The sequence below is a fragment of the Microplitis demolitor genome, chromosome 2, assembly GCF_026212275.2.
Source record: "Microplitis demolitor isolate Queensland-Clemson2020A chromosome 2, iyMicDemo2.1a, whole genome shotgun sequence".
In the NCBI taxonomy this organism is placed as follows: Eukaryota; Metazoa; Arthropoda; class Insecta; order Hymenoptera; family Braconidae; genus Microplitis; species Microplitis demolitor.
In genome coordinates, this window is record NC_068546.1 from 15149746 (window position 1) to 15175095 (window position 25350).

The following is a 25350-nucleotide window of genomic DNA, read 5'->3' on the forward strand; positions in this document are numbered from 1 at the left end:
TGTTTCGTTTTACGCCTTGAACGACTACTTTCTGATTTTTTTATTTTATTTAATTTTAGAATTCTATTTTTCGATTTGAACTTTCTCTATGCTACTAATGCTACTTCTGTCTTGATCACGCAAATCAAAGCCGTCCTGATCTTCCTGAATTTTCCTATTCTCCTTGATAAAATAAATCTCAGGTCCCTGTTCGAGTGCCAATTTGCTATGTCCAAAAAGTAGCTTGTACTGTGATATTTGGACAAATTATTATCAGTATTATTTTCGGCCCTAGTCTTTCGACCAATAAACCGGGATCACACTGAGTAATTATCTGGAAGGTTTGTTTGAAATGAAAGATGTTAAATATACGAATTAAAGTACTATATATTATACAATTGAAAATTTTGATGATGATGTGAATACAATAAACTTGATATTAAAAGTATTAGGTGGTTAGTCAGCCGACTCTAATTTACAATAAAACGGTTACGATAAAATTCATTTTAAATACTAGAGAGGACTATAGAATTTTGAATACAATACATTCTTTTATAATATTTCCGTGTGTTGGAAATGTTTCTATATTTCGCATACATAAACTTAAAGATTACAGTACCTGAAGTTGTGGAGATTGGAGTATTTTTCTGGTTTACACTGAGTTTACTGTACTATTCACGGTTACAATTTGTTTCGACGTTAAATTGATATTTCTAAACTAATTATTCACTAACTGAAACAATATTTACTAAACACTAAACAGTACAATTAATAAAATATAGTGAGGACACTTATACGATTAAATAGAAAATAAAGAGTGAGAATACTTGCAAATAAAAAACTAGTTCGGAACTAGTGTAGAAGTGTGAAAACACTTGTAAATGAAAAACTAGTACGGAACTAGTGTATATGTGTGAGAACACTTGTACTTAAATTTTCTCATCCTTACTGACCCAGGACTGAGACTGAAACTAATTGAGACTAACTAAAACTTAAAAAAAACTAAAACTTGAAATAAAAACTGAAACTTGAAAAAAAAACTGAAACTTGAAAAAAAACTGAAACTGAAAAACCTGACTATTTTAGATTTTTCGACCCTTTTTATGTGTTTTACTTTGTCCTATTTTGTCTATTGTTTGGGGGAAAACTGTGTCTAATCGGAACACAGTTCCTTTGGGTCTTTTCCCTTTCCTTACGATTTTTCTTTAGGAGAAGGGTAAGGGCACGCCTAAACACGGGTCTATGTGCGTGCGCAACCACACATATATACACTCACATGTACAATATTTTATTTATGATGATGATTTTTAATTTATTTATAATATTGTAAAATTACTAATCTTTAATGTTTGATTCGTATAATGTTTACTGTTTAATAACGTTGAGCATATTCATTTATTGATTATGAATTTTTACTATTTAAAAATTATTAATTTTAGTATTAGATTATTCTTTGATTTGTATAAATTTTACTTATTTGATTTATATAGCATTTATATATATTTTGTAAATTTTTGTTTATTCAAAAAGTATTATACTTGATGATTTGAATATTCCTTCAGGTAAAAATTATTATTTTATTTATTTGAATATTTTTTTATTAGAATTTATTTCGTTAAATTTATTTATTTGGAATGTTCCCTTTTATTTAAATTCATTTATTTAAAATTTGTTGGTTTGAATATTCCTCTTATTTAAAAATTTTTTAATAAAATATTCTTTATCTTAAAATTCTTTCATTGAAAAAAATTATTTACTTGAATTTACTTTTTCACTGACTATCCTGCCATTAAAATCTCATTTGGCATCTGTTTTACGTTTACGAAGACACCAAAGTGTTATCTACAAAAGTGCACTTTAAGAAAAATTTATTTAAAAATGAGTCACTGCGTTTAAATTAATTCTAAGATTTAATTTTTTTTCTTTTAAAATATTTTACGTGCGTTTTTGTTAATAAGTATTTGCAGCTGGCCTTTGGGCCTTTTTACTCTATGGTGTCCGGAGGGGTCATTAAAATTTCATTTAAGTGTTTGCTCTAACATTTCAATAACTGTCAAACAAACAACCTCGGCTTGTTTTTAAAAGCATACTTAAAATCAAATTATGTCTTATCAAACTGAATTTTTTTGAAAGTAAAATTTGGTCGCCAACTAATTTTTTATGTAAAAATAAAATTAATTATAATAAAAAAAAATATAAAGTTCAGCATCTGAACTGGACGTAACATCGAATTTTATTACACAGTGATTAATTGCAAATTAGTCAAGAGCACGCGTCGATAACAACGAGGTACGATTCAGAATGGCGTCGTCTGTTTCTTTTTCTACCTCTCGCCTTTAGTTCAGGGCTTCTTCACTCGGCGGCGTGTCAGTAATGGCTTGACCCGGGCTGCGATCCCCATTGGGACGGTCGATTTCAAATTCCACTTGAGACGGTCGGTGTCAATTCGATGTCGTTCCGGTTTTAACTATAATGACGCCGTACAAGTTACTATCTGTCGTAGAATCCTTTGCTCGATTTGTTCTTGCCCATTGGCCAAGTTGTTCAGATGTTTTAGGTCGTCTTGCAGACTAACTCACGATCCGATGACAAGTTCGGAAATTTCCACTAGCGGTAATTTTACAAAAGTCGTCCCACGACTATTCCAGGCAGTTGTCGTCGGGTCGGTCTTGTCCTCTTGGGCACTGTTGACCATGTTATGTCCTGAGAGGTCACTAGGGTTGGAGTTGACGTCACCTCCTGGACAGGGGGCAGTTGATTGTCATGCGGGACCAATTTTTAATTTAAAATAGTGAATAAATTTATTGTTGACTACGATGCTGATGATTATGATTATGATTTAAAGAAATAATGAAGTTATTAATAAGGATAGATATAATTGATAAAATAACTTTTATCTGAAGATTGAGTTTTATTATAAAGTATCGATAAAATTAGATCAGTAATAACAGTTGTATTCGTCAAAAGTTCTCGGAGAGAAGTCAAGTTACATCAGACGGCAGAGAGATGTCTGACCTCCACTCTCCAACTTCTCCCCACTACTCCCATATTCACACTCATGCTCATACAATTTGCATATATATATATATATATATATATATATATATATATATATATATATATATATATATATATATATTAGTTCTTTATCAAATAGACTTATGCATTTATACTTTCTATTAATACAAATTTGAGATATAAGCTTATACATTTACGTTCTTTACTTTATCCATTCTACGTCTTCATATTACCTATATTATTTATATTTTATTTTCCTGTACTTGGATACAATCTTCCAGTTAGATATTCTAGACTCTATCAGAAGTGTGTTCTTCTATAATTATTCTATATTTAGTTATTCGTTACAATTGACATTATCATTTATCGTGAAACATCATTATAATTATTCTAATGCTATATTTCAATATTTCTATTAATTCATTTATTATACGAATCACTCTTCGCTTAATAAAGAACTATATATTAACAATAGTAGTTAAGTTCTTGTGATATGGATTCGGAGACACGGTCGTGTCTCGCGCCAAGTACACGTTCAAACACATATATATATATATATATATATATATATATATATATATATACATATATATATATATATATATATACATATGTGTGAACGTGGCGGCGCGAGTCGACCGTGTCTCTATACCGGTGTCATATGTCTGTTTAATCTCTCTCGTATTTAAATTGATTAATAATAGATACATGTAAATTATATCTGATATTTACCTATTTCTTTATTAATCTTTTATCATTCTCTACCAATGCTATGAGAAATCTTTGAGCTTAATATTTGAGTTATCATTTTTGAATTTGTAAATTTTTGCTTGCGCCGTTTTTGATAATTTTAATAAATTTATAAATCTCTAATTTTTGATGGATTGTGTATATTTTCATCAATACATATTTTAGAATATATGTATAATTAATTTGTTCTTAGCATTTGTTAAGCAGACATTATTACCCGAGAAAAATTTTTTATATATAATCATATAAAATCATATATAATTATATATAACTCGATTATATATAATCATATATGAAAAATGGCCAAATATAATCATATATAATTATACATAACTGTATATAATTATACATAACTGTATATAATTACATATAACTATATATAATTACATTTGGCCATTTTTCATATATGATTATATATAATCAAGTTATATATAATTAAAAAATATTTTTGAAAAAAAAAAAAAAAAAAAAAAAAAAAAAATTAAATACCGAATTTTTGATTTGGTTATCACCGCGCGAACGCATTACAAATTCAGAAACAAGAATTGATATCAGTAAATGATGAACAAATCCTGGACGTCTGCTGGGTTCGAACACGGCTCCTTTTGGCTGGTAGTCCTGAACGTTGATCACTGGTCCACATCACGAGAGTTCAAGTCATGTGCTAAATTGATGTATTTAGAGTGAAATGCTGGTAAAGACAGAGTTCATAAGTTTTCGTGATGGATTTTTACACAATTTAAAAAAACTCCATGAACTTATATGAAATTTTATAAAAGCAATATTTGTCAGCTTCGATGATAATTATATAAAATTTTATTAAATTTCTTCAAATTTTTTAATTTTCTGTTGTGATGTGAAATTTAAAAAAATTTATGTAAAATTTTGGGAAACATTAAATAATTTCACAAAATTATATGAAATTCAACCGATTGAAAAACTGGGCACTTTCAATTTTTGAATACTATGAAAAACAAAATTCTTTTTTTTTTTAAACACCCTAATGATTGTATACAATTATATATGGATATATATATATAAGATTATATATAATTATATATGATTATATATAAACAAATTTTCTCGGAACAGTATTATATATAATCATATATAATATACATGGAGCTACATATGACTTTCTCCGTTTGGATATTGTATTATATATGATCATATATAATCATATATAATTATATATAATTCTATATGGATATATATACAAGATTATATATAATTATATATACTCATATATAGTCATATATAATTATGTATGATTATATATAAACATTTTTTCTCGGGATTCTCCGTTTAAATATTGTATTATATATGATCATATATAATCATATATGATTATATATAACTCTATATGGATATATATATATACAAAATTATATATAATTATATATGATCATATATAGTTATATATAATTATATATGATTACATACAAACATTTTTTCTCGGGTAAGGACCAGTTTTTTCAAACTGGGTTCGTTTGAATCCGAGTTTGAATTAAAGTGCTGGTATTAATAATATATAGACATGCCAGTAATAATAATTTAAGCCCGGATTAATAATAAGCTCGGTTTGAAAAACTGATCCGAAATGTAATATCAGTAACTCGGTTTATACATATAATCACGTTTACTCAAGGGTAATTTCTCAATACGAAATTTTATTAATACGTAATTAGATTATTTTTGCTCGTACATTTATATAAAAATATACAAGTATACTAGCAATAATTAAGTTGCAAATTAAGAATCTCGAATTAAAAAGCTGGCCTCAAAAAATTGACGTTTACCCTATAAGAATAAACAAGCACTGTCTTCGATTTAAACTAGGCGCTATCTAGCGAAAAATTGAGGCAGTGCTTAAAATTGTTCGCCACTCATAATTATAAAATTGACATTGCATACATCTACAATCGGGGACATTAATTCGAGTTGGTTTCTGAGTTTCGAGATTAAGTGGTTTCAAGAGAAAAAATAATAAAAAAAAATTTTTTTATTTTTTTACGACTTATAAGGATACGAGTTGAACGTATCAGCCGTGACAGCATATAGATTCACCATATAAACTTGTACACGTAATAAAATCTGGAAATTATCTTTACGTTAAGTTTTTCAATTCACTATTGTTTCAAGCTTCATAACTTTTTTTCTGTTAGTTGTACGAAGAAAACACTTGAAGGCTTTTTTGTAGAAAATTTAATATGCTACAAGACCACGCACTTTGATTTTCGAAAAAAAAATTTTTTAATACTTTTATATTTAAAAAACAAAAAAAAAAAATTTTACACGTAATTCAAATGAGAAAATTAATATTGATTGAGCTCTTAGCAGGATTGAACTTTCAAGCTACTCTTTAGGAAGGATTTTTCTAATACCTCAGACTAACTTTTAACACCATAAGACTTTAAAAAAAAAAAAACAAATGTTTAGTTTGAAACACTATAATATATATATATATATATATATATATTAGGGTGGGCCAAAAAAAAGAACTAATTTTTTGTTTTTTAGTTACCGGGGAAATATTATCAAAGATGGTGAAATAACATGGAAATAAGATGGTTAAATAACATGGAAAAAAAATTTCTTTAGTTTGGAATTTTTAACCTTGGCACTGGCTCATCGTAAGAAGAAGCCCAGCATACATTTATGTAGGGAATTCAACGCTCTACAATAAAAAGTATCTTATCATTTTTGGATAAATCCATTTGTTCAAAAGTTATTGGAGCTCGAAGTCAAGTTAGAGTAAATTTCGAGATCTTGTCACTTTTCCGGCGAAGATATCGGACATCATAAAATGTCATCAATATTTTTTGTAAACAATTCTATTTCCTACAAATTATCATTGATAATTTTTTTTTTAATTCTGCATTGTTTTCTAGTTATTCCCATTTTAATGACAAGCTCTTCATATCGATCAGAACACAATTTTTTTGAGGAGCTTGTCTTAAATATGGAAATAACTAGAAAAAAGTGCAGAATCCAAAAAAAAAAAAAAAAAAACATTTTGCATTGATAATTTGTAGGAATTAAACTTGTCTACAAAAAATATTTATGACATTTTATGATGTCCAATAGTTTCGCCAGAAAAGTGAAAAGTTCTCGAAATTTACACTAACTTGACTACGAGCCCAAATAACTTTTGAACAGATAGATTTATCAAAAAGTGATACGAAACTTTTTTTGTAGAGCGTTGAATTCCTCACAAAAACGTATGCAGGGCTTATTCGTGTGATTAACCATAAGTGAACGCGTAACTTATGATTCGCAATTTATAATTAAACAGAAACCATAAATACTATTTATTACTAACACAAATTTTTATAAAACTTGATGACAAAGTCAGAACTGTCGTTAAAGCAGATAACATCAATAGTCTGAAATTATTTTTGAACAAAACACAAGAATCAAAGTTCAAATCACTAATTCCTAAACTTGAAGCTTTGATGTTGGTATCTTGAAAAATAGTTTTATAATTTTTGTTGTCAGAGCTTTACTGCAGATACATACCAAAAAACATATCCTCACCGCAAGATTTATGCATCCGCGATATCCAAAATTTTACCGGCGTTGATTTCACTTTTATAACCAACCCTTATTAAAAGAAACGGTTGAAAACGAATGAAAAAAACAAATTTTTAATACTTTTTAATGCTTTTGAATACTTCGAACACTTTTAAATCACCCGTTTTATGGGCATTTAACATTACAAATCGTTTTCAATCGTTTCTTTTAATCAGGAAATAATGATTTTTCATAGAAAATAAATGTTTTAGACGTACGATACTTAAAGTTAAATACGGTGAAAGGAACACAAGCAGTGCCATCTTTCTCACCTATTGTTGATAGCCTAAGATATAGTTGTGTTAAAAATGTATCAAGATCCTCAAGAAAGTTAAGAATTAAAGTTCATTAATCATAAACAGTTTATATTTTATTCAATTTTGTTCAAAGAAAATAATATGTACCTTGTGAAAATTACGTGTTTTGTGGAAAAAAGTCTCAGTTTTCAGAAAAAATATCAAATTAGATATATCAAGCGCCGCACAGTCATGAAAATCGTTTTTTCTACTTTAAATGAATTTTAAAGGGTCTTCTGTAACTTAAAATAAAAAATTGATATTTTCATAAGAAAGCTGAAAATTTTTCCTACAAAAATCTGTCATGTGCTCCTTTTTTAAAAAAAAAGTTTTCCTTCAAAAAAGTTAATGGAAAAGTTAATAAAAGCAAAAATTTCTAAAAAATTAAAAAAATCAAAACTTTAAGACAGTTGCTTATTAAAGGCTCAAATTTTCAGAGAATTTTTTTTTAAATATATAGAACGACTCCACAAAGTTTGAATCAAATCGACGAGGGCCACCCTGTAAGAATAACTTCATTTGGTGGAATGACCCATATATATTGGAACTATATAAAATTAAGTATTTATCTGATCAGATCTAATTATTATTAATTATCAATTTATTGAGAAAAGAGCATCAAACTTATTTTTGTTATTATATGAATTTGATATTATATCATGACTAAACAAAAGAATAGCTTAACTTGAATTAAAAAAAAATTATTCCCATCAATTCTACGAATTCTCGAGACAAAATTATATATTCTCGAAAATTATTAAGAATATGTTCTTGTATTAAGTAAATATTCTCAATAAAAGTATTTTTTTTTCTCAGTGTATGATAATAAATGATCTCATACATAATCATATAAACTTATATACAGTCAGATAAAATCATTTCCATCAGGTTGGTAATTTTAACTACAATTTGCTAGAACAAACGCATTAAAAACCGAGATCGTCTTTTTGGGTAATTTTTATTATTATCGATTAGTAAGTAGTAAAGATTTTTCAGGTACCCTGCTTAAAAAATCCGATAGATTCTTATAGCTGTATGTATAAGGCCCTATACTTAACTATAGCATCTCATAGAACTCATTCATTCTTATAAAATTTCTATAGGAATTTATGAGGATCTATTGGATTCTATGAGATTCTCTAAACAGGGTACATACAGAATCTGGGCATGAAGGACTCTTAGAGTAGGTAGACCAGTTTAAAGTTAAACATCCATGTCTATGAGATAGCTCATCTATTGGTTTGTGGAAGACAATCGTTGAAATTTTCAACTCGGAATAGTTTTATCTGCTGATTGACATACTTTACTTTTTTCTTGACATAACGCAATTGACTATTACCCGTGGAGCTTGGCATTTCTTACTTTAGCTTGTGCATTACTATCATCTATATGATACATTACTCAGCTTGGTTGATACTTACATAATTTTATATACTTCAACTTCTCTCCTTTTACGGAGCAAATTTAAGATTACAATTAACAAGATATAAACCATATTTTCACATTTTTCTTCGAAATTTGTATTTTTCTAAATTTTTCTATGTTTTATAAAGATGCGTTCATATCACGGACATCGGAGTTGGTTATATTTCTACAATGGGATCTTTGAGTGCACTTTTTTTGAGATGGTGCTCACAATTACGAGACTTTGGATTACAACATTTAACCGGAATGCGGTCACTTCACGTTCTTTCAGTTGCTGGTAATTTTATACTATTTATCAATAAAAAATAGTAGTTTAAATGGCAAGGAATAAAAGATATCAATTTTAGATTAGTGGAAAGTTAAATTTTTGAGCTACATAGAATCGCAGGTTAACATAACAAGCATTTTAAATGTAATTGCTATCCTGCGACACAACTTGAGGCTTATAATTAATAACATTTAAACTGCGAGTTTCAATGCTGAAAACTAATTGAAGAGAGCTACTTTTATACTGATAATCTACCCGATGAAAAAAAATTATATACAATTGTATAAAATTGGATCGAAAAAATGGCCTGATCCAATTGTATACAATCATATACAATCGTATATAATTGTATATATTTTGTATATAATCCGTATATAATTTGTATATAATTCTATATAATTGTATACAAATATATACATTTGTATATAATCACATACTGTATTTGTATAGATTATATATAATTATATACAAATTCTATATAATTGTATACAAATATATAAATACAAATATATATAACTGTATACAGTTATATAAAATCTTTTTTCATCGGGTATGTCAACTCATGCAGTTAAAATTACGTATGTTTATCATTTTAAATATATCCGTTTTCATTAGCTTATTAGGCATTAAAATGCACAGAATTTACGCAGGTAATTCGTAAACGTTATTCACTACTAAGAATGTCTTTTTTTCAGGATGCCCGTTATTAACAAGCAGTGGACTTTCTAGTCTAATCCAACTACGTCATCTTCAAGAACTGGAGCTGACAAATTGTCCCGGTACCTCACGAGAACTCTTCGATTATCTTCGAGAACATTTACCTAAGTGTCTAATAATTGAGTAAACATAAGAAATAGAATGAAAAAATTTTTTTTTTAAGTTATAGTTACCCAATTCAGCGAAGCTAAGAGACGTATACGGATTAATATCAATCATAGTGATAATAAGAAATATTATTACAGTATAAACTTTTGTTCGTTAAGGTCATAGGTTCTCTTAATAATGTTACATGATGTTTTTCAGACTTGTTTAGTTAAAATGTATTTTAGAATATATCTCATCGATATTTGTGCAACACATATGTAGTATTTATTTTTCGTGGACAAATATATTTCACGCATATTTTATACAATTCACATAAATGTTGACATTTAAATTTTGCATTTTCATGTAGGATTTATTATTCGAGTATGTAATTTCATTATGACCACATTATTGTTTTCATCGTTATTTAATTATTTATATGAATTATGTAATGTGTATATAAATTCATATCGCTAAGATGTTCAGAGTTACTTGATTTTTTATTTTTAGTCGAATAGAATTTTGTGGTAATAGTAATATAAATTGAATATTCATTTTTTAATCATACTGAGGAATAAGTTGAACAACAGAAATAATGCCGCATAGGTAAATCCCTTGATGTTTATTGTATTATATTTCCTAAAAAGGGCATATTGACTTGAGAGTTGACATATAGAATGATGGAATTAGATCATTACTTAATAATTTTTTAAAAAGTGCTTTTGTTTTTTAACTAACAGACTAAAATTGTCGAACAAATATTCCTGACATTTATAAGAGCCTGCCATTACTGATGATGACGTTTATCTTCAAGAATTGATTTCATCCCCTTAGATGAATCGTGCAATATTCATTATGCGCAGATTTTGATATTTTTGAACGAAAAGTACGACGAAAGTTTTAAATATGTGAAATTTATAGGCATAAAGTAAGTGTTTCAATTTTCAATTGTCTGTTTCTCTGTGTGCATGATTTCTTATAACTTAAGAAAAGCTTGACCGAATTGAATAAAAATCATTAATATCGAAAAATCATGCAATTGCGCAAACAATAGACCATCTGAATAAATCGTATGGTGACGGTAGATACAATTACTTTTAAAAGTTACAATTTTTATTTGTATTGATCACCATGTTCAATGACTATCTGTTTGTCAACTGTTTCCAATACCGACACATAGACTCGAACTTTGGCATGAATATTCCATGCATTCAGGAGAGAATCTACCATTCCGAAGGGAGGGGGGTCACAGTGGGATCGATGATGAAAATATTTCTGAATTTGCACTTTATAATTGACGGTGTTATGGCCCCGTGAAAATTTTAAGTAATTTATTATGTTTTGTTTATTGAATTTTAGAAATCTACAGATTTCTAGGAATACCTTGTTTCGGGGGATTCTCAGGGAAACATGGATGTGAAATTTTACAATAATGAAGTTTATTTCGTGGTTTTGAATTTTATTTAAGCATATATTTAGTTATTAAATCTTTAATAAAGATAATTTAGATTTACAGTAGAATTGTTATTCATATTTCTATTATTTTTATTTAGTATAACATTTGAAAATCGTTAAATAACATTGCTATAAAATTATTTTAATTACACAAATTACTTAAATAAATATTTAAATTATTGTTAAAAATAATATTATTCCATAAGTCACAACTTAAAAATTATTGTTTGGATTCGTTATATAATATTTTGCAATATATTTTGAATTATCGAACTAAAATTAATTATTCGTATTAAAATTATTATTTAGATTTGTAAAATAATACATTTATAATATATTTTAAATTCTCACACTAAAACAAATTATTTAGAGTAAGATTTAAATTAACATTAAAAATAATTCAAATTATTATTTAAATTCATAACAATATTTTTGTAATATATTTTAAATTAATTATTTAGAGTAATATTTGTATCAATATTGAAAATAGTATTCATTAATAATTCGCAAATTACAATTACAATTGAAATTCACGACTTATGATGTGAAGCATCCGAGAGTGCTTTACGATCGAAAAATTTTTTTCGCCTCATTTCAGCAACTATTCCAATTATTATATCTTTGTTGATTCACGGAATTAAGATATGTTGCACACCATTTTGAAGATAATTTTATGAAAATTAATTCCATACTTTTCAAATAGTATATTACATACCTAGGCTAGTAAAATAAGAAAAGTCCAGAGCACATGTAATTGTTAGCCGTGGCGAAGCCGAGGCTGACAAACATGTGGCCTGAGGCTTTCCTTTTTACTGGCCAAGGTGCGTATACTATTTTTCTGCTCGAAGAAGCCGGAAAGTTGCAACTTCGTTCAGGGCAGCGGCCCAAAAGTTGACACTTTCCGACCGGAGGGCAGAAAAATTTATTTAGTTCAATAAAAACTGAAAAAATATCAAAATAGTTTAAAAAAATTTCCTGTCCGTCAAGTATGGATCCCGTATACACGATAACTTGTGAAAAAATCCAGTAATTGAATCAAATTTTTTTTTTTTTAATTTTTTGAAAGATTTGCAGATCCCCTATTGAAAATGGCTAGGTAACTCAATGTCGTTTAATTACAATTAATAAAAGAATAAAAAAGGCTGTATAACTATACACATATATATCTATGTAAAATTAACATGGATGGTGATATATCAATACATTATACGTATATTTATTCCACTAGGGGCGCTTGCACATTACCGTCCCAGTACAACTGTTTTTTTTTGTGTTATTGATATTCGGTAAGCCTGAATTTTTTCAATTCAGTTCTTTTTTTTTTATTTGTTTTTATTCACAAATATTTGTTTTTTGTTATTAATCGAGATGATTTGAGAAAATTCTTATATAATTATAAAAAATTACTAACATAATTAAAAAAAAAAGAAAGAAAAACAACAACAAATTTTAATGACAGAAAATTGTAAGGTAAATGTCCCAATACCGGAACAAGACCCAATACCGGAACGATTTGATAATCATTATATTATATTTCAACTCGTACGCGATAAAACTAAATAAAACTTTCTTTATTCGAAACCTTAATCTTTCAGTTAAAAAATAAGATATAAAATAGATTTTAGAAAATATTTAAAATATGAAAAAAAAAAAAAATGTTAATTAGAGCAATAGTCTCGGATTCATGACTTTTTCATGTCTCTTAATGGTTTTGCTAAGAAATCAGTCAATGGTCTTAAGCTTATAGAAAATGCATAGAATTACTTTTCAATAATTGTTTTTTGTATATGCATCTTGAATGACATAAAATTCAAGAAAACATTCAAAAAATTTGAAAACAATAGTATTATTATATTAATTTTACTGTTCGTCTATTGGTACACCAAAATGAACCCGTGCCCAGTACCGGAACAGCCAATCATATTAATGTTATCGATAGACATTAACGGTGAGTTCTATTGGCTGGCTAAATCAAGTACAATATTAATTATTACTGGAGCCCTAATATTTAATGCAGTATGTATGATTGTTATACAAAATAGATTAAGTATAGATTAACTCTAATTTAAATCATAAAAAATAAATTTTTGTTTTTAGTTTTTTTTTTTTTTTTAATTATTTTTCTAGTATAACCTCAAATAATTTATTTTGTTTCTATTTTTAGTTCAAAATATTTATTTTCATTGAATCTTCAATCATTTTTAAATTTTAAATACATTTTACATTATGGGTGTGATATAGCAGACATCAAACAAATTTAAAATTATTAATAAATCGAGAAAATAATTAATAATATGAAATTTAAAAAAATGCAAATTCAAAAAATTTTGAAATTAATAGTGCTTTTTTTGTAAATATTATTTTTTTAATTATTTATCTTATTTATTTATAATTTTAAAGTTCTCTGATGTCTGCTACATTCATACTCGTTTTACATTAATATTATTTAATAATTATTAATATTTTGACCATGAATAAATGCAAAAAATAACTTATTTTATTTACTGTTCCGGTATTAGGACAACCGAATTCCCGTATTGGGACAAGGCTATTTCAGCCTTCCAGTATTGGGTCTTTTGGGTGTCAGAAAAAATTTTTTTTTTATATTAAATTTAAGAAAAATGAGCTAATTTAATTATTTTTGAATTGGTAAATGTCTATTCTATATGATGTAATAAATTATTTTGGCTTATAATTTATTTGAATATTTTTAAAACGATAAAAATCAGTCATATACCCTTCGTCGTTCCGGTATTGAAATATTTACCTTATATATTTCAAAATTATTCGTGCTTCCCGCCATTTTTTTATTATTATTTTATTATTTCATAATAAATGAGTGTTATGAGTCGTACACTCTTGGATTTTCCAAATATTTTTGTAACATATTTTAAATTCTAAAAAAATATTTTGAATTATTATTGAAATTATTATTTAAACTTACATTTTTATTTAAAAATATATGAATATTTCGAAAGTTATTTTTCATTAAATAAAGGTATGAAATATTAAAATTATTAATGAAAAATTATTGTACACTAAAAAAAAGAAATATTTGTCCCAAATAAATCAATTTATTTGTGGCTTTTTTTCAAATATTTCTTAATCACAAATAAATATATTTGGTACAACTAAATATTTCAGTTGATTCAAATAATTTTATAATTTGACAGAAATATATTATTTATTAAAGGTAAGTAATTGATATACTTATGGTAAAGATATTAACTTTGTGACAAATAACCTAAAATTTGGTGATACTATACGTATATTTGAAGACCTTATTTATTTGTAGCAATTGGATCCATTCTTTGACACAAATAAATTACTTATTTCACGCAATTAAACTACTCAAATATATTATATCTTTCTCACTATTAAATATTTATTTGGCCATATCCAAATGTACGATATCTTTGGCTCAAATAAATCGTTTTTTCAGTGTAGTAAACATACTGTCATTTGAGTCACTTATCAATCGTTTAAAATTATATAAATTGCTATTCTAATTGTCCGTCGGGACTAAAAAAAAACGAAAGAGAACGCACGTTTATAAACAAGTTATTACCTTTTATCGCAAGTAACAAAAAACAAAAAAAAAAGTTAAATAATTTAACTTTCACAGCCCCAATAAAAAAATTGAACTTACATTTAACTTACGTTAACTTATAGAACTTACATTGAACTTACATAAGCTTAATGAACTTAAATCAAACTTAGATGACTTATCGGGTTTGATGATAACTTGAATCAACGTAAATGAGAATGTTGACTTAATTATAACTTACCTGGAATAAAATTAACCCAAAGTGAAATTAGATATACTCCCGAGTCGAAATTTGAATCGTAAGTCAGACGTTGAAATCGTCATCTAGTTCAATGTTAAAAAAGATGGACGAATTTAATCACCTTCGGCTTTTCCGTGGGGGATATAAGTAGGTTGAACGATAAAATTACTTCCGTTTTTGCATTATCCGGCTTACAGACTTTAACTTTGGCACGAATATTCCCAACAATCTTATGAATCCCCCACCATCGGTATTTTTTCCAGCAACTAACTCCAATGGGGGTTTCAGTGAGGTCAAAAATGTAAATACTCGCGCTTTTGCACTATCTGGATAACAGACTTGAACTTTGTCACAAATATTCCCATCTATCTTACGAATCCCTTACCATTGGTATTTTTTTTGATAACTAACTCCGAGGAGGGTTTCAGTAGAGTCAAAAATAAAAATACTCGCGTTTTTACACTATCGGGCTTTCAGACTTGAACTTTAACACAAATGTTCCCAAGAATCTTGCAAATCCCCCGCCATAAGTATTTTTTCTGAAAACAAACTCCTAAGGGGGTTTTACTTGGGTAAAAGATTAAAATACTCAACCATTGGTATTTTTTTCGATATTTAACTCTGGGGAGAGTTTGAGAAGGGTCCGGATGTAAATACTCTTGTTTATTATTTATTCGAGTCAGTTTCTAAAATAAAAAGAACCGATGGTGAGAAATTCGTAAGATCATTGATAATATTCATGCCAAAATTAAAGTTTGTTGGCCAAATAATTAAAATACGTCAGTATCTAAATCGTTTACTTCACTGAATCTCCTCTCGAAGTTTTCGAAAAAAATACATTCTGTGGGGGATGTCTAAGATTGTTGGGAATATTTGCATCAAAATTGAAGACTGTAACCCCGATAGTGCAAAAATGCGAGAATTTTTATTTTTGACTCCACTGAAACCCTCCTCGGAATTAGTTATCGCAAAAAATACCGACAGTGGGGGTTCGTAAGATTATTGGGAATATTCGTGCCAAAGTTCAAGTCTGTAAGCCGGATAATGCGAAAGTATTTTTATTGTTAAACCTATCTAAATCCCTCATGGAGAAGCTGAAGGTAATCAATTTTGTCTATCTATCTAACATTGAATATCTAGATGACGATTTTAACGTTTGACTTAAGATCCAAATTACGACTCGGGAGTACATCTAAGTTCACTTTGGGTGGCACGTTGCCCTATTGGGACGATAGCCAAAAAGAAACCTTAAAAAAAAAGTTCACTTTGGGTAAATTTTATTGCAGGTAAGTTATAATTGAGTCAATATTCTTATTTAAGTCGATTCAAGTTATAATCAAGCCCAATAAGTAATTTAAGTTTGATTTAAGTTGATTAAGCTCATGTAAGTTCGATGTAAGTTCTATAAGTTAACGTAAGTTAAATTTAAGTTCAATATTTTGACTCGGGAGCTGATTTTAATTCACTAAAATTTATAAATTTTTTTAAATATCGCAGCAGTCTCACGTCAGGTCGGTGAGCAACAGATGATAGCACACGCTGCTCACACGTCTCTCCATACATTATTATTATTATGCTTATTTTGTTTACATGTATAATTTTGTTTTAATTAGTATGTTAGTTTTACTAAGAAGTTTCCTAATGTATAAGTTGTATATTAATCAGGTAAATTCACTGATGAATACACGCGCTTAATCATATTTTAGGATGCTGGGGAAATAATCATGCATTTAATTTATATGCCTGTATTTATTGTGGTTGCCCATAAATGCTCACTACACAAATAATTAAAAATCACTGCACCTTTTTTTTAGTCTTAACGTAGTCAAATTTAAAAAATAACTGAAATCAATGAGATTTTTGAATTGAAGTTAAATTTGTAGTTGTAGAAATTGAAATTGAAATATCCTTGAAAAATGTCTTTTGCGAATTGAACGAATGATTGAAATATCCTTGAAAAATGTCCTTTGCGAATTGAATGAATGATCGGAATGTCCTTGAATAATTGATGGATGATCTAAATAAAATATTGTCGCAAAATTAAAGAATGATCCAAATAAAATATCTTTGAGAATTGATTGAACTATCAAATAAAATATCCTCGAAAAATTGACTGAATTATCGAGTAGAATATCCTCCGAAAATTGACTGAATATCCGTGGAAAATTAATTGAATGATCAAAATAAACATCTTTGAAAAATTATGAAATCCTTAATTGGACGCAAAAGCGGGATCACACCCGAATCTGTACTTTAACGGAACTTCAAAAAATAAACGGGGTCACAACCAACAGTAACGGAATTACATCGCAGACTGATGAGTTTTTCTAACTGATTTCATTAGCGGATGCTGCGACTTTTATTTGCCTTGTAATTTTAGATGGGCCGCCATGGTAGAAGCCATGAGAAAAGATGAAGAAAGATTCTCCCAGAGTTTATTGTTTATTTATTAAAAATTTTATCAATGATCCAAATTTTCTCTGAACTTTTGTTTATTTAAATAAATATGATATCTCGTATCAGCAGCTTATTTATTTAAATAAAATAAATAGTGCTACCGTCGGCAGTTTGATTTATTGGGTTAATAAATAATACAATTATACACATTTTCCAAAACGCATAAGTAAAAATTTATAAAAAAAAAATTACTATTAAATTTGATGTTTTCGATGAATTACTATTAATTTTGGGGGTATTACAGACCTCTGAATAGCCTTTTCTTGATTTCATGTATTAGAATAGCAGCAGGAGTAAGTTGGTCGTTTATTACTGCAGCGGGCGTTTTCATTGAGTAAATCTGGGCTTTACTCTATTGTTTTACCCTGCCCGGTACTCAGGTTACAGCACGGTATTCGCGCCCACTCCTCTGTAATGCTTTGCCTTCCCGTAAGTTCTTTTTCTTACAAAATGGTGTACTTATTTATCTATCATCATTTTAATTTTTTTCAAATTTCGATAAATAATATATATATATATATATATATATATATATATATAAATATATTGTAGTGACTTGAATTAATATCACTCATACACTACAATAATAACACACTGATATTAGAAATAATAACACCATAATTAACAGCAGTAAAAGAAAGCAAAGAGAGATATAGTTTATTGATATACAGATGTTTGCTTTTAAGCTGTCAATATAAAACTGACTGACTCTAGTCGTGCATCTATTAAACGAGAGCGGAAGGCATTTGTTTTCTAGCTATTCAAATATTTTAAAACATCAGTTTCACATTCATTACACTACCCCCTTCTCAATAAATTATCATCCCGATGAAAATAGTGTTGGGCGAATCGAACTTAATTGAAACTAAAATCATTTACAATTTTGGTTCGATTCCGCTATGGTCCCAACACACTTTATCTATCACCCTACAGGGAAAAAAACACTATAGCAAAAAAAACAACCCTGTAGGCTAACGCAAAAAAATAGTCTATAGTTTAATTGAGCTAAGAATTGATAAAAAAAAATAAAATATTCTGCTGAGAAGTTAATCGATACGCGTGACTCTATTTTCCTAATCAACGAATCAAAATAATAAAATTAAAAATGTAACCCTCCTCTTGAATAATGGATCCTCAATGGGAATGGGTACAGGTGCGGGATGGAAACAGGAACTTCTTCCTCTCCCTCCCCAATGAAATTGGAAATATTATTTGCGCATAATAAAGAAAACAAAACGATTATCTCCAACATTTTATTAAATTTTATACTTAAGTATATTTCATCGTTACATCCCATTATTTGTCAGTTGTTAATTAATAAGCTTTCATTATGATCAATTAAATAATTACTATCTTAAATGCTCATGCTCTGCCGTTCGATTCATTCAGATCACTCTCCGATTTATCATCTCGAGCTAACACACCAATGATTCTGAATAACACACGTTACAACGAATTTCATTTTTCTCCCTAAAAGCTTCCTGGAATTTCTCCAGGGCATCCAGCTATCTTCCAGAAATCGTGCACTACTTAAGAAGATGTCGACTATGTCAACTCCGTATGGATCCCAAAGCTCCAGTCAGCTTGCTCTTAGCCATTGATTAGTCCTCAGAATCGAAGTTTTGATTCTTGTTGAGCTCTTTCAACGATTAATCGTTCAGGGCCCACGGCCAGACTTCCCTTCAGCTAATATACTCAAATTCAGAACATTTCCAGTCCTTATAGAATCCCGGGAATCCCTCGAACAACGTTACCACTGAAATTATTCAGAGCCCTCTGCCAGACTTCTTTCAGAACTTCGGGAACTCATCAGCAACGTCTACAGTGTGGCTATTCAGGGTCCACTGCCAGACTTCTCCTAAGGACTATACCAGCTTTTAGTAAGACGTCCAGACAAATCTTCCAATTCTATCAGTTTGAAAGAGATATCCTAATCTTACCAATTAACTACAGAATCCCGGGAAACCTTTACAACGTTTATACTGAGATCGTTCAGGGCCCCAGTCGGACTTCTTTCTCATTTCTTTTTATTGATCACAATATGGTGCATGACGATTTACGAGTACGATTTTATATTTTCCATTAGGAATTTTTCTAATTTTATAACGTTCTCCTCTATTTTACGCGTCCCACGGCGGAGTGTGGTTGGCGCTCAATAGCCGTTATGGCTCTCCGCTGGTGAAAAATACCTGAAAATAAAATAATAACAACCAAAAGTCCCACCTGGAGATATCCCGAATCTCCCTGGACTCACAGCTCTGCTCAGGCTGGGTTAGATAACCTAGTTGGGCGCCAGTTCCTGTGCCCCACGAACAAAATTAACTCAAAAATAAATACAACGGAGAAAAATGAAAATGAAAATAAAATAAATGACAGGGTAATAGTTTCAGATTTTAGGAAAAGAAAAGCAAGAAAAAGATAGCAGTATTGTAAATAAATAAAATTTTAAAAAATACCGGGTTGATGACTATTTGTTTCAAATTATATTTAAAATAATAAATTATTTAATCAATGGTATCGCATACTCAAATAAACAATATCAAAATCAGATAATACTAAATCACTTACAAAGTAATACTGTATGCACATACAAATTATACAGAAAACAGTAGTGCCGTATAAAAAAAATCATTATATTAAACGCAAAGATAATTTACTGCATGTATTTCTCGCACGTGATAGTAAAAAAAATGTATGATTAAGTAATAATATTCGCAATTAATGAGTTAATAATTATAAATTATCGTTTCACTCGCATGTGATAATTCAAACATAAATTAAAAATAATCTCGAAGTAATTCTTAAATATTTCCAGTAAAATAGTTCTCGAAAAGTTTTCACTGGTGCATATTACGCAGTATTCACAACAATCTCAAAACAAATTAATACTTGTAACAATAATTATTCAGAAAATCCATAATAATTATAAAATAATACTCATAAATTTTTTGGTATCACTCGCACATGATAATTCAAAAAATTAATAGTAAACACAGGAAAATAATAATCTCAGCAGTAATAATTCACATTAAAATAAATGATAATACGGATCAAAATAAATGATAATTAATAATTATTGTCGCATATAAGAATCAGGTACCAACAATGATGTCACTGATCTATCAATAACTATCGAAACCCAGTCGCATATAGTTGGATATAGGTAGAAAATAATATTCACTAAGTGAAATACTAATAAATTATATCCAAATATTTCTAAACCAGTATTTGGTATTATTAACAATAATAACTAGATTCGTTTATTTCGTTACTATCCACTAGGTTCAATAATCATTCACTTCCTCATATGCTTGAAACTTTTATTATTACTAGAGAATCGCTATCTCTGTTACACTCACGCGATTGCAAATGGCCACCAACGCGGGAAAGCAAAATTACACGCCAATGAATTAATTCAAAGGTACTTACAGTCGTCGTTGTAATTAAAATGCGTACCGGTTCCCTTTGGTGCCACGATAAGTGATAATTATAAACTCAGCTATTAGCAATTCAATTTTGCACTGCTAGTTAACAGAAATTAGCCAAAACCCAAGTGGCGATATTTAAATATCGTGACAGTTTTATAAACTACGTTATTAAGTTTATTTTCAATTTCATAAGGACCTTCCCAATCGCATTGAAGTAAATAAAATTATAAATTATTTTTGTTAATATTGACTTTTTTTTCTTTAATTTAATTCATAATAGTAATCTCATCAGTTTTACAAAATTTTTCATTCATTCGTTTAGAATTCTATTCATTGACTCGATAAATACTAAAGGTATTATACAGCCCAAATAAAAATTTTCAAAAATGACTATTTATGCAAAATTTTTTATCTATCGTTCTTTAACACAAAATCATTAAATGTGTTTGGTTCACTAATCACGTCAATCGATTATAAAACAAAAGAGCGGTTAGATATCACGATATTTTTAGTTAGTTTGTGTTTGATAAAATGACGTTTTTTTTTATTTTTAATTTTACCTAACGATTATTATTATTATTATTAAATAATGATACATCACCAAATAATCCTTTCCGAATTTTAAATTATACATAAGTTCAACTTCAATTCCTCAATTGATGTTAAGAAAATAATCTTCCGGCTTCACTGTTAAAAAAAAAAAAAAAAATAACATTATCCGGCGTTTGATGTTTCGATCACTATTATTTTACATATTGATCACACACGTAATTACGCATACTCGCACTTTAACAAAATAATAAAAATATTTTCACAACACTAATTTATTAATCACGAACTTTTTTTTTTATATATGTAGTATATCTCACAAGTAAATTCAAATACGCACTTTGACACCGATTAAAAAAAATTTTTAACAAAACTTATTTCATTAATCACTGAATTCAGTTTGATTATTGCACGCACCTGAAATCTACATGGTAAAATATATTCACAAAACTTAATTAATTCATCACCGTATTTATTTATATTACTACGTGAATTTCAAGACAATAACCCATAGTCATGGAACTTTTTTTTTTTTTTTTTTTTTTTTTAATTAATCACCGAATTAACTTATGTTACTACACGCACTTTAACACTATAATACATATCCATAGAACTTATGCAATTCATCATCAAATTTGTTTATATTATTACCCGCTTTTTAATATTCACAAAACTTATTTAATTCTTCATAAAATTTATTTGAATTAATACACGCACTTAAGTACAAATTAACAAAAATTTTTTTCACCAAACTCGTTAAACTGATCACTGAATTTATTTTTTGATTTTATTATTATTTGCGTCTTTAGTAACATCAAACAGATCACGATCGTTTTCTTTTTAATCTTTGCCTTTGTTACGTTTTCGCTGCACGATGATGACCAGCTCAGCTAGATTTGTAGTTCTAGGTATTGCGTTACGACGAGCAGCTCGGAGTCCCCGGAGGTCTTCAAAACCAAGTGGAGTTCGGTTCAGTGGTGGCTGTCAAAGGTAAGTCTCATACTTTTATTAGTTTACGGAGTCCCTCTTTCTCTTCATTCTTCTACTTACCTACCCTTCACCCGTTTTTTACCTTGGGTTACTAACCAAATAGTAACCTACTCTCGGGAGTCTGGTAATCGTTGCTGGCAACTGTCGGCAACCCTATCTTTCTCCCATTTCCAGGTTAGGTAACTTACCACTTGACGTGAGTCGATAAAGTAGGTTCCTAACTTACTCCCGCGGTGAAAGCCGTTCCCGGAGACTTGTTAGCAACAAGTTAACTAGTTTCACTGGTAACTGACCGCTACGGTCCCTATCCTTCCAACTACCTACCCATCTATCTCTTGCTGTTCGGGTTTGTGACACATCTTGTCACTCTCTCGTTTCCTCCTGTGGTTCCCAATTGCGAGTGGCAGCATACCCACTGTCATCCCGCAATACAAGAGCCACATTCTCTCTCTCTCTCTCGGTCTATAGGTTCGGGAGCGGGCAATAAAAATTGCTCTCTCTCACTCCTATATACCTCTTTACTCTTCCCGACTGCTAGTCATCGGGCGTGGCGATCCCAATCGCTCTCCCAGTTCTCTGGTAGCCGAAAACTCTTTTCTATCCCGGTCTCTAAGGTGCGAGGGGTTGCAACTCCCATTGATTCCCGTTGCTCCAGTACCGATCTCTTTTCTATCACGGTCCCTTGGTGTAAGAGGGTAGCAATCACAAATTTGCTCCCCTTTTATCCCGTACCGGTTCTTCCGTATTCTTCCGTTCCCCTGGGATACCCCCGCGACTAAAGGGGTAGTCATATACCTCTTTGTGTGAGGCTTGTTGGAGATATATATCATGGAGATCGAGCTCCAATTCTCTTTTCATTTTCCCGTGCGGTGTCCTTTTTGTGCTACAGCCATGAAAAGGACACTGCGTCAGTACTGCAATTACGCGAACTTTGATCAACATCTCTCGCGGGAGCACCCAAATGTTGATATTAAACACAAATGTAGACCATGTGGGTATAAGTCCCTCAAGCCTAAGGCCGTGGCGTTAAAAGACATCAAGGCCTACTTCAGAAAGGCCCATTCGGGTGCCTGCGCGAAAGATGTTGAATTACCCTCCGGAGAGTCCGAGCTCCCCCTCGTTAAGGATAGAATCCGCCGAAGCGGAAGCGCGAGGCGTAGCATCCCCCTAAGCTCAAGTACCGTTACTCGCTCACCCCCTAGCAGGCCTACTACAAGTCCGTCGCCCGCTAGTACTTCAACTACCATCTCCAGAAGTCCAGCGGGTACGGGAACCAGTGCCCCACCGGTAAGCTCCAGCGCTGCCGGCATCGGTCCCAGTAGTCGCCTACGCACCCCTAAACCAGTAGCAACGACAACAACAGCAATAACAACAACAACAATAATACCAACAACAACGCCCTCTGTCACAACAACCACAAGCTACACGTGCTCAGTCTTGCCTAAGCGAGGCGTGCCGACCGTGGCTTCCAATGTTCTACTCCACGAGAAGAAGGTAATAGTCCGCCTACAAAAACTCTCACCAACCACCATCAACAGTGAGGGCAGCGGCGGGGCCGTCTCCAAGACCCCTTCACCAGTATCGGGAGTCCAGACCAGGTCAATGAGGGTAGGCAGTGTGCCCCCTCCAACGTGTACCAGCAAACCACGATCTCCAGCTGCCCTGGTGACACCAGCAGTGTCATTTGCTACCGTCGCCAGGGGTACAAGGGCACAATCTGCCCCACCAACTCCAACAACTGCGAGAAAGAGACCTGGTCGTAAACCGAAGGACATAGCCGTTGCCACATCGACAGACATAGCGGCTATTACCACAGCCATGGTCACGACTACTACGATACGGGGCTCCATCACTTCGCCCCGTATATCATGCAGTCCGACGATTTCACCACCGACATCATGCAGGCTGGGCACGATCAGAGAGGCTGATAGGGTTCACAATGGAGCTACTGGCAACAACAACGACGATAATGATCATGATGAGGGCACGGGGAACAGCAATAACCACCAGCAGCAGTCCACGTCAACTCCAACACCATCTGCGGGCGACGTGGATCAACAGCAGCAGCATCTGTTCCCCCAAATTATTATCAATTCACCCCCAAACATAGCTACGCCTCCCATCTCTAGGACTGTCAGCCCTGCCGTCACCACTCACCCACCGCTCAACAACAGTACCACCTCTTACAATAGCCAAAATTCTAGTCAATTAAACAATAATAACAACAACAATAGTAACAATAACATTAACCTAGCCAACCTGACTAATGAACCCACAATCAACAATAGTTCCATGACTGGTGGTGGCAGGGCAGACACTCCAAATAGCGCGAGCAATGGCGATAATGACAATAATAATAACCTTTTCAGTATTTTCAATTCTAGTCGACACACTGCTGCTGCCGGGAGAGGCAGGGGCATCAATTACCGTGACTGCAATAATAACAATAACAACAACTCTTGCATCAGGTGTGAATGCGGTAGGCGCATCACACCTGATATTTTTAATAATTTGAGCAGTCGCGGTACTACTAATGACGTCACTGTCTCGAACGGCAGCAGTAGTAATTT

The 25350-nt window shown here is 30.5% G+C and overlaps 1 protein-coding gene across 2 annotated transcripts in view; it reads left to right on the forward strand.

The window, feature by feature from the left end:
• LOC103575068 (F-box/LRR-repeat protein 16-like) overlaps positions 1–25350 on the forward strand; it is a 260501-nt gene that overhangs the window by 226341 nt on the left and 8810 nt on the right. The window contains exons 6-7 of one of the 2 annotated variants that reach the window (XM_053742998.1): positions 9170–9318; positions 10005–10385. The exons of the other annotated variant lie outside the window; for it this stretch is intronic. Of the exons in view, the coding sequence (XP_053598973.1) occupies positions 9170–9318; positions 10005–10153 (298 nt within the window). The 3' untranslated portion in view covers positions 10154–10385. Of the gene's footprint in view, positions 1–9169; positions 9319–10004; positions 10386–25350 lie in introns of those variants that run through there. 2 annotated transcript variants of the gene reach the window in all.